General features: G+C 47.9%; 1 protein-coding gene across 2 annotated transcripts in view; it reads left to right on the forward strand.

Moving 5' to 3' along the window:
* Positions 1–216: 216 nt before the first annotated feature.
* VWF (von Willebrand factor) overlaps positions 217–16,876 on the forward strand; it is a 137,167-nt gene continuing 120,507 nt past the window's right edge. Inside the window, exons 1-5 of one of the 2 annotated variants that reach the window (XM_072766161.1) lie at positions 217–401; positions 1,590–1,644; positions 3,108–3,272; positions 13,292–13,394; positions 13,681–13,889. In XM_072766161.1, coding sequence (XP_072622262.1) covers positions 1,590–1,644; positions 3,108–3,272; positions 13,292–13,394; positions 13,681–13,889 — 532 coding nt within the window. In that variant the 5' untranslated portion in view covers positions 217–401. The remainder of the gene's footprint in view (positions 402–1,589; positions 1,645–3,107; positions 3,273–13,291; positions 13,395–13,680; positions 13,890–16,876) is intronic. The other variant, XM_072766163.1, reaches the window with a different exon arrangement.

The raw sequence follows: 16,876 nt of genomic DNA on the forward strand, positions 1-16,876 counted from the left end.
TGGGGTGCGGGGGGGCGTGGGGAGGCCAAGGCCCCTCATTATGGCAGCTGTCCGAGGTCTCCCACCAAACTTTTCAAAGCCTTATCGGCTTGGAGGTATTTCTAATACCGTTTCCGTTCATTGTTTCCTGTTAGTAATTAGCAGGAGGCCAATCCCCGCGGTGGCGGCCCAGGGCTATTGTGGTGGGGAAGGAGGGGGGTTGGTGGACGTCACCACTGGGCTTTATCTCCCCCTGGCCCAGGCGTGCAGCCCCTGGGTCACTTAGCAGCGAGACAGCCCAGAGCCGCAGCGTCCGGGTCGGCCTCAGCTGCTGGGAGCATGGCCTAGGCCGGTGGCACTGTCGTGTGGCCAGCTTCCCAGCGGACCTTCGAGATACCTGTTGGCCCCGCTTGCAGGGAAAGGTCTGGTCTTTTGGGAGCAGGACTGGCTGAGTTGCGGGGGAGGAGATCAGGACTGGTCTCAGCCCCTGGGGAAGAGGGGGTGTCCTCTGTCCCGGGGCTGGAAGGGCTTGTTTGGAGGGTGATCCAAAGCCAGGGACCACCCTTAGGCCGGCTCTTCACTTGTCATTGGGGTGTCCCTGTGGCTGCTTCCGTGCATGCCCGGCTTACTGCTTGTGATACTTGATGTGGCAAGCCTGGAACAGGTTTTGCTCTCACGTCTGGGTGTCTTCTGGGAGCAGCTTGATCTACCTGTGTGTTGGGAGGTTGTAGAGGGTCACCTGCTCCGAGGCCACGACGTGACTATCCCTGACATTGAAGTGTTCCTCTCACAGGCGAATGACAGATCGGGTTTGTCTCTTTTTGGTTGGTTGGATGAGGAATTGGGTAGGAAAGGAACCCCGGCCCAGCAAATCTCAGGTGATAGATTCTGTACCCATTTAACAACGTTTTCAAGAGGAGAGGGCTGTGGCAGGGGCGCTAAGGGGTTGGAGTGTGCTCTGCAGTCAGGGTCAACGCTCTCTCTCCGGAGAGGGGCACGCTATGGGGGGCCTTGCTTGGGCCTGGGGCTACCAGACTCCTGTTCATTCATCAGCTCATTGCCTGAGCAGCAACTCTGGGCTGGCACTAGGCCACGTGCTCATGGTATAGCGCTGGGGACTGACCAGCAAACCCGGTTGTTGAGTGTTCTCAATGTGTGGGTGCCTGTGGTGGGAGCAGAAGCATGAGACAGCTCCTTCTCTCCAGTTTGCTGCCAGGCGTGGAAGGATGAAGAGGCAGGAGGGAATTAGGTGCATGTCAGCTCCTAGCTGGTGCAGGAGTGCGGGGTAATGAGGGGCCAGGCTGGCCTGGAGGCATAGAGAGGAGAGGCAGAGCTTTCCTCCTCTGTCTGGGCTCTGGGACTATGGTTTGGGGAAAGGCATCTGGGGTCTGGCTCACAGTGATTCTTATTCTTGGGCCTGGTCTTGGCTGGGAGCTTTTTTTTGGGGACCAGCACTCCATGTTCAAGGGCAAACAGGGGCCAGTGAGGATCAATCTTTTTTCTTGCTTTAAAAAAAATTCTTCCCACTTTGCACACGGACAGTAGTAGTACATACCAGTAGCTCTCTGCGAGGACAGTGATCACTAATCATTTCTCCTGCTTCGTGGCAGATGAGTCTTACCAGACTTGCGAGGGTGCTGCTGGCTCTGGCCCTCATCTTGCCAGGTAGGTACCAAATTGCTTCCATTCTTTATTCCTGCCTCAGGGCCATTTGGAATAACTCCCTTTCAGGAATCAGCAGGTGTGTCTGGAGCTCACCTGTGTGGCCACCCTGGGTTAGGCTTGTGTTGGGCCTGCCAGAGTCACTGGTTAACTCCTCTCTTGAAGCTTCTTCAGAGCCCCCTGCCCCTGGCTTGTTTTCCCCAAGGAGCAGGTCCCTGCAAATGCCTACTCTGATTGGACAATTAAGAAGCACAAGGGCCACACAAGAACAGTCCTCTATGATGGGGCTGCAGGCTGGGGAAGAAGGAATCCAAGACTTGGATAGAGATTGCTGAGGTCATCTAGTTGAACCTCTCAGAGTACAGACAAAGAGACTGAGGGTCAGAGAGGAAAAACAAATGCTCCAAAGTCACATAAAGCAAAGATAAGAGGTCAGTTCTCCTTGGTCCCAGGCCACTACTCTTTCACTGGACTACACTGCCTTATTTCCCTTGCTGAGATACTGAGTCTGTGAATGGCAAGAGGGACCCTTCTCTGTCCCCACTTAGACCACTCAGGGCCAGCAACATCCAGCCTGCTGCTCACAATGTAGAGTGGAGAAAAATGTACATTTTTCATAACTTCTACATGTTCTGACTAGGTGGGTCCTCTGCCAGTGGATCCAGAAAACTTAGAAATTTATTCTTTGGTGCCATACCTGATGACAACACACACACACACCCGGTGAGGAAGTGGCAGGAGGAATGGCTAACTCCTGAGAGTTAGCATGTGGCCCTAAGGGAGCTAACACTTTATAGATTCTATGAGTTGAACACACATACTAATTTATTTGAATATAAACTGTTCAAGATATACTAGAAGATTTATGTATAAGGATGCTCATTACAATCTACTTATGTTAAAAAATTTGGAAAAATGCTAACAGTAGGAAGTCACACTGTGACTTTAGATGCAAAATATACTATAGTCACTACAAATCATGTTTTGCAAGTATACAAAATGGTATGACAAATTCTTTACAATACATTGAGAAACAGACGGGTTATACAATTTGTATGGGATAATTATAAATAAGTAAAAAATCTGTAATTGTATATATGCTGTGAGATAGAAAGAGAAAACTAATATGTTACCCCTAGTTATTGCTGAATGTTGGTAACATAACTTTACCCTATTTGTATTTTTCTTCTGTATTCTTCAAGTTTTCTCTGATAAGCATGTATTAACATTTTAAATCAGTAACTAAATGTCTTAAAATAAATAGATATCCTGAAGAGCTGTTACTTTATTATTGTTATGATTCCTCGGTGATTTTTGAGGGCCCAAAGCGACAACTTTAGTCTTGTTTAGGATGGAAAGTACTTCCTTACAGCCCAATTTTTATCAGACACAGCCTGATTTCTATAAGGCGGGAGTGGGTTGGGCTGATGATCCCAGATCTGCTCACCTGCAGTCTCTCCCTCCAGGGAAACTTTGTACAAAAGGGACTGTTGGAAGGTCATCGATGGCCCGATGTAGCCTCTTCGGAGGTGACTTCATCAACACCTTTGATGAGAGCATGTACAGCTTTGCGGGAGACTGCAGTTACCTCCTGGCTGGGGACTGCCAGGAACACTCCGTCTCACTTATTGGTGAGTCCGAGGCACTGAAGTGGGGGGATCCAGAGCAGGTGCCAGCTAAGCTCAACCCTAGGGTGAGGGCTGTGGGGGTATTCTGATGACAGCGGATTCCTGCAGAAGCACAGACGGGAATGGCCTTTCTATGACCTAGAGCTTCCCTCCAGGTCTCTCTCTTGGGAGCCTGGTGGGGTGGAGAGAGTCTTTCCAGTGGTTGTGTCCATTGCTTTGTGTCCAGGTGGCACTCTGGGAGCTGTAAAACATCAAGAAAAACGATGAACCAGAAGATGCTCTGTAACACACAGAGTTCCTGGCACTTGGGAGGGGTCATTGCCACATTCTTGGTGGAATTCAGGGTACCTAGTGATGTTGATTGAGCACCTCATGTGCTCCTGGAAGAGTGCTGGTATGGTGGCTGCATTACCTCTGCACCCCACGGTGGTTCTGAGATGTGCATATGGGTGCAGCCCCCTGTTTTACAAATGAAAAGTCCAGCCTGAGGAGGTGGCATGATCCTGCCAAGGGTTGACAGTTAATAAAAGCAAGAGCTGGATTTTGACCTGCACCTGTCAGGATGCATCAATGTTCTGCACTAAGGAGAGAGGGTGCTCTCCAGGGCTAGGAGTGGGGCTGGAGGTGGTGGTGGAAGATTGTGGTTTAGTGATCTTCACACTGGGAATGGATCAGATGTGTGTGACGTGTGAGTGAGGATGCTGCAGAACCTAGCAAAGACAGAGTCCGCAGCCTCGGGGAGATGATGTGGCAATGGAAGACCCATGTTGTTAAAGCAGTTTTTCATGACTATTGGTAAAGAGAGTCAGGAAGGCTTTATTCAAGAGGGGCCATTGCCATGAGGGGGGTGCAGTAGGGGAGAGACATGAGGGCTCCACTCCTAATATAACAAGACCACGTGGGGACTTACAGCCAAGGAGCTGGGTGCGGGGTGGTGGTGGTGGTGGTGGTGTCAGTGGATGGGAAATCAAAGGGGAATACATCGGGGAAGACATCTGGCTAAGCCTGCCTGATAGGGTTCTTGCTGAAGGCGGGCTGGGTTGATAAGATATTGAGGAGGGGTATGAGGAACTGGTCAGATATTAAGGATGAGGGATTTTTGATAAACTGACCCAGCAAGATTCTTGCTAAACTGAACTAATCAGACCAAGGACAAAGCCTAAGGTGGGGACCTAACTGAGAGGTGGGCTCAGAGGAGCCCAATTTAGGTTTGGTCAAGGTATGTTTTTGTCAACACTCAGACCCTTAACCAGATGCAGGCAGGAGGGTTCTAGGGGCGGTCACTGCACTGGTCTCCCAGGCTGGATGCAGCCCTCGGTGCTCAGTGCAGGGTGGGCTGTCTGGTTGCTGCGTGGTCTGACAGCTGCTGTAACTAGGAGGCTCCCCTGCTTCTCTGGCTGCTCCTTATGCCTTCACCACCTGCCCTACCTCTGCTAGAAACTCTGTCTCAGTGTGAATTCAGTGGCCCCAAATTCACTAGGCTGCAATTGTTCCTCCTCCACCATGAGGAGGAGGAAGGACCATGTCCCACTCATCTTTGTTTCCTGGTGCTTGGCTCACTGGGGTCTCTGGCAGCCCTGACCACTGGGGTTCACAAAGCCCGGTGCCGTGTTGTATTGAAGAGCCTCCCTGATTTCATGAAAAGCATGGCATGAGAGGAGCCTTGGGGGAGGGTTCTGTTGGGCAGAAAGGACAGAGCAGGGTGTGTGTGTGTGTGTGTGCTACATGCAGGGGTGACAGCCTGAGCGTAGGGAGGAGGCTGGAGGGGTGGATGACCTCTCACGGCAGCCCCACGGGGAGTGTGGCTTGCACCAGGTTCTCAAACAACCTGTGTCAGGATCGCTGCAAGAGCTGGTTAGAAACAGGTTGCTGGGGCTCCATCACCAGAGTTTTTGAGTCAGTGGATCTGGAGTGGGGACTGAAATGTTCATTTCTTTCTTTTTTAAGATTTTATTTATTTATTCAGAGAGAGAGGCAGAGACTTAGGCAGAGGGAGAAGCAGGCTCCCTATGGGGAGCCTGATGCCCGACCCAATCTCAGGACTCTGGGATCATGACCTGAGCCAAAGGCAGGCGCTCAACCACTGAGCTGCCCAGGTGCCCCTGAAATGCTTATTTCCAATAAGTTCCCAGTTGCCTGCTGCTGCTGCTGCTGCTGCTGCTGCTGCTGCTGATTTGGGGACGAGACTTTGAGAAGCATGGGGCTGGGGAATAGCAGGAGGAAAGGCTGGGTCAGGGGGTGAGACTGACGGCCTGATAGGGAGTTTGTTCCTCGATTCAGCAGCAGTGAGGAGCTAGTCTAGTGAACAGGGAAAGGCTACTTTGCCAAATATGGTCCAGAAAGTGAGAAAGGCAATAGGTAGGGTGGTCTTGGCCATGATAACCAGGCAGGGAATGTGAAAAGGACCACAGATATCCTTAGCGCATGACAAATGGAGAAAGCCATTCAGAATACTGAACTTACCCCCCACCCAACCCTTGCTTTAGAGGCAGCAACTGGGTAGTGACTCAAGAGAGCAATTGTAGAGAAAAAGCAACCCCTCACCTTCCCTGGGAGGCTCAGGACCAAGCCCCTCCTGCCTCAGATGGCCCCAATGTTTATTTTAAGTGGATTTCTGTACCTTCAAAATCCTAGTGTACTTACAGCAACACGATCTTCAGGGCATGATGCTAAATGAAATAAGAGAAAAATACTGTATGATCTCACTTCTATGTGGCATCTAGAAAAGAAAAGAAAAACAAAACCCAAACTCTTAGAAGAAGACATCAGATTTGTGGTTATCAGAGGCAGGTAATGGGTGAAGGGGGATTGGATACAGGTGGTCAAAAAATACAACCCTCCATTTCTAAGATAAGTCCTGGAGATGGGATGTACAACATGATGACCATGGCTAACACTGCCATGTGGTGTACAAAGCTCCTAAGAGAGCAAGTCTTAAAAGTTCTCATCACAAGGCAAACACCATATCTTCCTTTTTAAATTCCCAATTAAAAAAAAAAAAAAAAACAACCCACAACCCAGAGTGGCTTCTTGTATCTCCATAAAATATCCAAAAGTTCCTGGAGATAATATCTAAGATTAATTTATTTTTAAAAAAATTAACATTTTTATTTTCAGCTAATTGTAGATTCAATGCAGTTATAAAAACAAAACACAACAACAGTTTACCCAGTTTACCTTTCATTAGTAACATTGTGCAAAACTATACTCAAATATCACAACTAGGAAACTGACATTGAAACCATCTTCTGATCTTTCTATGTGTTCTTAGTTCTACACATCTTAAAAAAATCATAGAGGGGTTCCATACAGACCTCTTACATAAGACCCCTTCCCTAAGATGAGTCTGGGATATCAGTGGGAATAGAGGATTAGGAGTGACAGGAGAAAAGATTTTGAAGGACAAGTGACACCCTCTCCACTGTGCGGCTTCTGGCTTCAGGAGACTTTCTGGGAAGGGGGACTATATGGAGACACTAGGGGTTGCTGTCTTGACTCCAGCAGCGGACTCCTTATCCTGGAGGTGGATTTGAAACAAGGTGTAATGAAATCTAAAACCCCACTCCGGACCCCTCCCCATTCAGGGTACGCCTCACAGGCAGGGAAACTTAGGCTGTCACTGTCACCTCCTCCAGGAAGCCCCCTGACCACTCTGGCCCAGTCCAGCCCTGGGCTCAACCACTCGTGGGGACTGATTGTTTTCCATCCCCTAGCAGGTGGTGGCTCTGCCCCCAGTGGAAAAGGAAGCTTAGAAAGAGCCACAGTTACAGTCAGAAAACCATGCACTGGTCTTGGCTCCCCCTGTTCACTGAGTCCTTAGGGAAGTGGGCATGCATCCTAGCTCCCACCACCTCATCTTTAAGATGGAGATACTGTGAGGATCAAGGGAGAGAAAGTGTGAAGTGTTACCCCAATATTAGTGATTGAAAGTAGCCACCTTAACACAGGGTGTCCAATTGTTGGACGTGAACATGGTGGGCCATGGGGCCACGGGGCCCTGGAGGCTGTGTCTGTCAAGGTCAGGGGGACATTAGCTTGGGTTTGTGTCTGAGGCCTGGCGTTTTTGCCCATCCTTTTTGGGGTTTCAGGGGCCAAGGAGAAACTGCAGGGGTGTGTTAGGCCTCTATGTTTCAAAACATCTCAGTGGGAACCCCTCTGACCCCCACTGGGTTATTATTATTTTTTAAATTGTATTTATTTAGAGAATGAGTGAGAGAGTGAGAGGGAGAGAGAGCACAAGCATGGGGAGAGGCAGAGGGAGAAGCAGACCCTCTGCTGAGCCGGGAGCCAGCTGCAGGGCTCGATCCCAGGATCCTGGGGTCCTGACCTGAGCTGAAGGTGGACACTTCACCCTCTGAGCCACCCAGGAGCCCCTGTGTTGTTCTTAAAACAACTTGTCAGCTGTCAGTTTTCTGGCAGGTAATTGGCCTAAAGCAGGCTATGTGTTACTCACTCTTTTCTTCAAAGATTTTATTTATCTATTTGAGAAAGAGATGGTTCAAGAGAGCATGAGTGAAGGAGAGGGGCAGAGAGAGAGGGAGAAACAGAGTCCCCATGGAGCAGAGAGTCTGATGTGGGCCTCGATTCCAGGACCCAGGGATCATGACCTGAGCCAAAGGCAGCCACTTAGCAGACTAAGCCACCCAGGCAGTCCTGGGTTAATCACACTTTAACTCAGATTCATTTAATTCCTACCAAAATTCATACTGCTAACATCAGAGAGCAGTGGTTACTGGGTGGTTACTTTTGTATTTTTGGTGCTGCTGGTGGTGAGAGTGTTGGGAAGAGAGGAGTAATCTGAGGAGGCTGGGGCTGGGGAGGGTGGGTTGGCATGGCTGCTTCCAGGGCCCGAGGCACCAGGCACCAGGGTCAGGCACGCTTAACATGACACTTCCAATTTACACGTGCATGTCTGTCCTCACATACACCTCTGCCCCATTGTTCTCCAATGACATCCTGTTTCCTTGCTTCCAAATCACAGATTTCCATTCGTCTAGAGGGCTTGTGGACCTTGTTCACATCCTGGGTAAAGTGTTTATGTCTAAGCATGAAGGACCACCTGGTGCAAAGGGAAAGAGCCTTTCCTTGATCCTGGCTCTTGGTCGGGGCAGGTCCAGGCAGGCCACGGCCACAGGTCCCGCGGCCCACCGGTCCAGGAACCAGGCGCAGGGACCACTGGAGTCCTGATGCCCACTGCTCAGAGACTGCTCTTCCCAAGGCAAGCTGCAGGGTCTGGTTCCAAGCCAGCCCAGAGAGAGCCGTAGAACAACCGCCCCGTGTTGTCACTTACCCAGAGGACCCTTAGTTTCCATATTAGTAAATGACGCTATTAGACCAGATCCCTGTTTTTTGGCATTTGTAACATGATCACCTGCATCAGAATCGCAGGCGTGGAGGTAGAGTGTTTGTTAGAAATGCACATTAGTGATTTTCACGTTCTAAAGTCCAGGAAAGCACCAGATCTGACCCTGGTTCTAGCTGCCAGCTTGCTACCCAGTACATGTCCCATCCAACATGTGGGGGAAAGCCTTGCTCCCTCACTTAGTCCCCTCAGTCACTGAGTTCATGAGGCCAGATGAGAGACAGCGCCATGGGGAGAACTTCCCTGGTTTGCTCTGGCCTCTTGTGGGGGACACCCAGCCCATCTTCTCTCAATGGTTATAGGAAGCGCTAACCTGTTTGTCTATAGAGTCCCTCCTGGGCTCACTGGCAATTTATAAGCTCGTTGTCCTAATGGCTGTACATCATCAGATCCTCCCCTGCGTTCTGCAGGGAGGGAAGGAAGCAAATAAAATATAAGGCTAATCCGGAGTTCCCTCCTGTATTAGCGGTTAACTCAATCCAGAGCACTCAGAGGCCCCATTAGGCAGCTTTGTGTTTTGAAAGGAGATTTAGACTTGGAGTCAGGAAACCTGTGGACGGGCTCTGCCTCGTGTTAACAGCATAAACCAATGGTTCTCAACCTGGTTGATTTTTCTCCTAGAGGACATTTGGCAGGATCTGGAGACATTTTGGATTGTCACAATTTGGGGGTGGATGCTACTGTCATTGAGTGGCTGGAGGTCGGTGTTCCTGCTAATTAGCCACCAGAAGGCCCTACCACACAGAGGTGCCTGGCCACAAATGTCACTCTTGCTGGGGTGGACAAACCATGTTGTCAACTTAGGCTTCAGTTTCTCTATCTCTACATCAGTGTTTTTCAAAGTGAGTCATAACATATGGATTTAAAATTAATGGGTGTAACCAGCATTTAAAGAAATTAAATGGAGTAGAATAGAAAACCTTAGGTGTCAGAGGGCACGGCACATGAAAGGGTAAGGGATGTGAAACGTATGGGTGTGTGCATATTGGGTCATGAAGTAAACTGCGTTTTTACTCTGCTTTCTGGGCAAAAACGTTTTGTTTTTTATTTTTTTAAAAGCTTTTATTTGACAGAGAGATAGAGTAGGAGAGCACAAGCAGGGGGTTGGCAGAGGAAGAAGGAGAAATAGGCTCCCCATTGAGCAGGCAGCCCGATGCAGGAGTCGATCCTGGGACCCTGTCCTCAGTGGTTGCTTAACCAACTGAGCCACTCAGGGGAGAATGAGCAAGAAGGTTTTTAAAGCCACCTGTTTAGACCATCCCCCAAGAGTTTTCCTGCTGCCATACTGCTTTTCTCCCCCCCTCCCCTCTCTCTTAAAGATCTTTATGTTTAAGTAAACTCTACACCCAGCATGGAGCTTGAACCCACGACCCTCAGATCAGGAGTTGCATGCTTTACCAACTGAGCCAGCCAGGTACCCCCATGGTGTGTTTTTCTGTATTGAAGTCTTCTCCAGGTCACATTTCCAAAAATCTCCTTGCTGCCCACCTGCTTTGGGTGTGGAGTGACTGCTCTTAGGGCCTCCCTCTGATGTCCAGTGTCAGGAATCCTGCAGGCTCTTCACAGTCTAGTGCCCGCCCCCTCTGCACTGTCCCCTGGACAAGTGATGATCCTGGGCAGCCAGCCACCCCCTTCCCCTGACAGGCGTGGCCTCACACAGTCTCTGTTCAGAAATGCTCCCTGGCTTCCTAATGTTGATCTTTCCTGGGCACATAGAGCCAGCTCTTCAAATACTTAAACCAGCGCCTGGTCTGAGAGTCCCAACTGTCTCACCATTCACTGGCTCTGTGACGATGGGCAAGCTATCCCGAGGGTAGCCACCTGGGTGGATCCAAGTCCCACTATCAGTGGGGACAGGCTGCCTTTATTATTTATTTGCAAAGAGTGGGGGCTCCCATGCACCCCCACACAGTGGGAGCCTTTCACCCTTACAGGGATAGTGAGCTCGGCTTTCCTAGGGCACCTGCCCTCCATGGAGCAAGCGAATATTTGGGTGATTCTACACCCTCAAAAGCTCTGACAGCTGCAGGGTGGTGGCTCACCCCAAGCTGCCTGGTTGCATCCAGAGCATTTCCTACCCACCCTCCAGCTACATGCTCCCTGGCTGACTTGTTCTCCAGAGCCTTTTGGAATCCTCGTGAGAGGATGGGAGAGCCTGCAGGAGAGGCACATGGGGATTCCTCTCATTTCTAGGAAGGAGATGCCTTTGGCTCAGAGGCAACATATTGGCTGAAGTTAACCCGGTGGAGCAGGGACAGGACTACCTGTCCATCTGCTCTGTGACACTGGCCATGGAAGGCAAGGAAAATCACATTGATAAGGAGACAGGTTCTACGGTCATAAGGGACCCAGAGCCTCCAGTTTCCTGGGCTCATCATGCACCCTCTCTTGCAGGCAGGAGGTAGACGGAGCCGTGCCCTGTTGGGTAGGCTCAGCTCCAGAGGAGGCCCCGGGAAGGGAGCTGGTCTTCGGTCCACTGCGAAGGCCCAGGGGCATGGAAGGCTCTGGGGAGGGTTGTCACCAGGCTGTCCCATTTGCTTGTTTTCTTGAGATTTTACCTCAGAAATGTTCAAACATGTAGAAACGTTGAAAGATTGAGACGGTGACCATCCATCCATATGCCCACCGCTCAGATTCTGCCATTAGTGTTTTGCTCTCTTTGTCGGATCACCTGGGGGTTGTGTTTGTTTTTCTTTGGCTAATTTCTTGCCGTCAGAAAGTTTGATGAACTATTCAAAGATTTGCTTGCTGCAAAACTGTTCTAAGTGAAAACGCAGAGCCGGCAAGCTCGTCAGGGAAACAGGACAACACCCCCTTTAATGTGGCCTGGAGCTCTGCAGACCGTGGTTTGTGGGCTGCAGGTGGTCTGGGGGCCTTCTCTGGGGGCCCCTGAGCGGCTGTGGATCATTCAGGAATCTACTCTTAGAATGGGCCAGTTATTTACCTGTGACTCCCTCGCTGAAATCTCAGCAGAAGCGACTGTATTTTCCGGTTGGTGTGTGCGTGCGTGTGTGCTTGCGTGCACGTGTGTGTGCGTGTGTGCATGCGTGCATTGCAATAGCTCATCGCTGTCCTCCGGCAGCTCTGTCCAGCTCAAGCCTCAGCTGGGGAACTCTTTCTCTCTGACTTGGTCAGTGGCCCAAGCCATGGTAGCAGCCTATCTAATGCAAACATACCTTCCCACCTCCTGCACTTAGTTCCACATTCCATTATTATTATTATTATTATTATTATCATCATCATTATTATTACTTAATTTATTTCAGAGAGAGAGAGAGCACACGAGGAAGGGGGGCAAAGGGAGAAGGGGTCTCTTTGCCAAGCAGGGAGCCCGATGTGGGGCTTAATCCCAGGACCCTGGGATCATGACCTGAGCCACCCAGGTGCCCCCAGTTCCACAGACATTCTTGCCTCTTCTTTTGCTGAGCCACTGGAGCCTACACTCTTCTAGGAGAGGGAATATTTCCTCATTTTCAAGCCTAATCTTTTTGCCTGGGTTCTTTGCCCCATTTCTGCAGGACCCTCAGGCGTCGAACTCCATATTTGACTCCCTCTTCTCCAGCATCTTCCATCTCTGTGTCTTCTGCTGCCCCTCATCTTTCTTTCTCATTTTTAGCAACTTCCCAGGCTCTGAGGCTTAAGACTCAGACTCTACATCGTTCCCTCTGGCTCCTTCACTCTCTGTCGCCAGTTGGTTATCTTTAGAGATTCCAGTTCTCAGGGCCCCGCAGTGGGATGAATCTCCATGGTGCTGTGCCAAATGGGGCTCCTGCTTGCTTCCCCGCTTTTAGGTCACTGCTCCCACCCTGGCCTCTGCAGGCCTCTGGGTTTGCCTCTCACAGCTGAACCCTTGTTCAGAGACCTTTTTCTCATGTGTTCGCCTATTCACACATATCTCATGGCAATATCAATCATTTCATGCCTCCTTCCTGAGTTTCCCATGTGGATCAAGGCACTTTGCCCGCAGGATCTCTAACTGTCTCCTAGAGAATCAAATTCAGTAAACTGAGACAGAACTCACGAGTCTCCATTTTAAACAAGAGCCCAGGGATTCTGATTTGGGTTGTCCTAAGAGGACATATTACATAACTCTATCCTGGGGTACCTGTTACCGCTAACTCACAATGTTGCCTTTATTCACTGCCTTACAGTATGGTCAATTGCTGCCTGCTTCTCTTACTTAGATGGTAAGCTCCCAGAAGAAGGGGTCATGCTTTTTTTTTTAAAAAAGATTTTATTTATTTATTCATGAGAGACAGAGAGAGAGGCAGAGACATAAGCAGAGGGAGAAGCAGGGTCCCTGTGGGGAGCCTGATGTGGGACTCGATCCCAGGACCCCAGAATCATGACTTGATCCAAAGGCAGATGCTCAACTACTGAGCGTCCCAGGGATCATGCTGTTACAGTTTTCTTTTGAGAAATAGAAGAGACTATTAGTGAACTATGTATCCAGAAGGCGCGCAATAAGTATTTTTAGATGAAGGGAAAAATGAGTGAGTAAATGATATTTTGGGGAAGATTTTTTTGTTGTTGTTCATTTGTTATGTCCTTGGGGAGAGTTTTCCATGAGATGGGATTAATGATGTACATCAGATGATTAGAGGTAAATATCCCGGCTTTTTTGGTAATAATCATAGTTACTGACTCTTTTCTCTTTCAGGGGGCTTCCAAAATGGCAAGAGAGTGAGCCTCTCCGTGTATCTCGGAGAATTTTTCGACATTCATTTATTTGTCAATGGTACCATGCTGCAGGGGACCCAAAGGTAAGTCAGAAGCCCAGAATGTTCAGGTTAATATGGACCCTGGGGACCACTTTGCAACCCCCCTTGTTTTTTCAGATGAGGGAGCCGGGGCCCAGAGACAGGAAGTAAATGTGCCCAGGGAAAGTGAGTGGCAGGACTGGGTGAAAGACCCATATCCCGACTCCTGGTCAAGGAGACTTTGCACCAAGGTCCCAACCCTGGAGCATGGGGTTGGGGTTGGAAGGTGGAGGGACATCCAGGAAATGCATGAGAAGCATGCTTCCTGAGCTCCTCCTTGTCCCTCCAGCATCTCCATGCCCTACGCCTCCAATGGGCTGTATCTAGAGGCGGAGGCTGGCTACTACAAGCTGTCCAGTGAGGCCTATGGCTTTGTGGCCAGAATTGATGGCAATGGCAACTTTCAAGTCCTGCTGTCAGACAGATACTTCAACAAGACCTGTGGGCTGTGTGGCAACTTTAATATCTTTGCTGAGGATGACTTCAGGACTCAAGAAGGTAGGCTGTTCTGGGATGCTGTTGCCCTAAAGTTGTGGTTATGCTAATAATTTCACTGCTTACAAACCTTTGCTGACATTCCTCCCCGTGGCGTGTCACGTTTATCCTGCCAACCTTAACTCTTAGCACTTCACCCCACTGCCTAGACCCCCTGGCAAACCACACTTTAGAGCCCCTCAAAGCTGACTTGGTTCAATTTTGAATTCACCCTAGCAGCTTAGGCAGGGTAGATGGTTGGTAGATGCTGGATGGTTTGAACAGATCATCCTGATTGAGTACAAGAGAACTTCATGGATGAAGTCTATACAGGGTGGTACACTGTCCAAAAAGGCCAGTTTATGTGTGTACTCATGAAGGTAATATGGACAATGTGAAACCACGACTCATCTTTAATTTTCTTTGGATAATTTCAATTATATAAACATTTAGTTAACAAGGCTCCCTTACCAACGCTGAACACCTATACATGAGGTATTCTTCTTCCTTATGACCTAATGGCTCTCTGATTAAGGGGCAAAGCATCTAGAGAAATGGTTGGCCATTCCTTTCATTTCCCTGTATATGTTGAGAAATAGTAAGATCATTTGTTTTTATCTTCGCCAGCACTGATTTCTCAAACTTTTTATTGACTGATATGTACATTTGTGAAGCCATAATTTTCCTCTAAATGCTGTCTTAGCCACACCAATTTTGATATTCTCATTTTCATTTGGTTCTATGGATTTTCTACTTTCCATGGAATTCTTTCTTAACCTATTAAAGTGTGTTCAAAATTTCCAGATGTTTAGAATTTCTGGTTATCTTTTGTAACTACACTGATTTCCAATTTACTTATTTGTTTAAAGATTTTATTTATTTATTCATGAGAGGCACAGAAAGGGAGGCAGAGACACAGGCAGAGGGAGAAGCAGGCTGTCTGCGGGGAGTCTGATGCGGGACTCGATCCCAGGACCCCAGGATCACACCTTGAGCCAAAGGCAGACGTTCAACCACTGAGCCACCCAGGAGCCCCTTGATTTCCAATTTAGAAATTTGGGGAGATTTGTTTCTGGCCTCCTACATGATCTGTTTTGCAATTCTACATAGGCTCCAAAATAATGTATTCTCTGATTGGTACAGGGTTCTATATACACTTAATTCAAAAGTTCGTTAATTGTGCTATGCAAATATTCTATATACTTACTCCTTTATGTCGGCTTCAACTACCCATTACTAAGAGAATTGTATTACATTTTTCTATAGTGGGGATGAATTTGTTAATTTCTTCATGTAAAGCTATCAAGTTTTGCTTTATTTTGAGCCTTTGCAATTAGATTTTAGAAATGTTGAATCTCAGTGAACTGTTCCTTTTAGGTAATGACTGGTCATTTTTAACAATGCCTTATGCCTTAAAATCTGACATTAATATTTAGGCACCTCACCGTTTTTAGGTTAGCGTTTGCTCATTGTATCTTCTTTCACATTCTCAACCGGTCCGTGTTGGGTTTGTTTCAGATATACTGCATGAAAGAGCACATAGCTGGCTTTCATTATGATTATTTTTAAAAGTCAGACTTATCGAGGTGTAATTTACATACAGTAAAGGCCACCCTTCCAGGTCTAAGAGCCTCCACAAAAGTGGAGAGCCATGTAACCACCACAGACTATGGGGCAGTGTCCTCTTTCGAGAGTTTTGTGCTCCTTTGTAGGTGATATTTCCCCAAGCCTCTAGTCTTGGTAGCCAGCGACCTTTTCCCTTTTCCTATAGCTTTCCTTTTTTTTCTTTTCCCCCCAAATTCATGTAACTGTATTCATGCCATACTTAGAGTATTTTGCCTTCTAGGTCTGACTTCTTTCATTGAACATCACCCACCAGGCAACCATCTGTGTTGTTGCAGGTATCAGGAGATTGTTCCTGTTTGTTGTTGAGGAGAACTACAACAACGTGTTTACCCATTCACCGGCTGAAGGACGTTTTGTCGTGTCTAGTCTTTGGCAATTAAGGATAAAGCTGCTATAAACATGCATGTAGGGGGTGCCTAGGTGGCTCAGTTGGTTAAGAGTCCAACTCTTGATTTTTAGCTCAGGTCATGATCTCAGGGTTGTGAGAGCTGGGGGCAGCCTGCTTTAGATTCTCTCTCTCCTTCTCCCTCTGCCCCTCCCTCCCTCTAAAAAAAGTCATTTTCCCCCCTCCAATTTAAAAATTGTGGTAAACACACATAAAATAATATTTACTATCTTACTCATTTTTTGGCGCACACTTGAGTGGCATTAAGTATATTCATGCCATGGTGGAACCAATTTCAGTGTCTGTCTCCAGAACTCTTTTTCTCTTGCAAAATTGAAACTCTATACCCATTAAGCAATAACTTCCCCTTTTCCCTCCTCTTCCCCAGCCCCTGGCCACCACCATTCTATGTTCTTTCTCTATGCTTCTGACAACTCCAAGTACTTCATGTTAGTGGAATCATAGAGGATTTGTCTTTATGGGCCTGGCTTATCTCGCTTAGCATAATGTCTTTACAATCCATCCTTATGTTATGGCATATGTCAGAATTTCCTTTTTCTTTTGGTGTTTAAATCATTTCTTTCAACACAGGCATTGTTTTAAATTTGCACCTTATTTTACAACACATGCCAGCATCTAGAGAACAGGTTTGAGAACAACAGCATAAAAGGATTATTTGTCAACAATTTAACAAAAGTGCTTAAGGCCGTTTGTTTCAGAGGCACAGATGTGCCAGGCACAAAGGGGCACAAAGTAAATGGTCATACGCTCACAAATTTGCTTGGAAAGTAAAATATTACCTATTTACATTGTACATGTAAGTGGGGTATTCTGAAGTACTATCACTATTATTAACAATAAACTCTTAGGAAGAAAGTCTCTTTTTTATTGCAGTACAATTAACATCCAGCATTATATAGTTTCAGGTGGACAACATAGTGATTCAACACTTCCTTACATTAATTACTCAGTGCTCATCAAGATAAGTGTAGGGCAGCCT

Source organism: Vulpes vulpes, chromosome 8, assembly GCF_048418805.1.
Source record: "Vulpes vulpes isolate BD-2025 chromosome 8, VulVul3, whole genome shotgun sequence".
NCBI lineage: Eukaryota > Metazoa > Chordata > Mammalia > Carnivora > Canidae > Vulpes > Vulpes vulpes.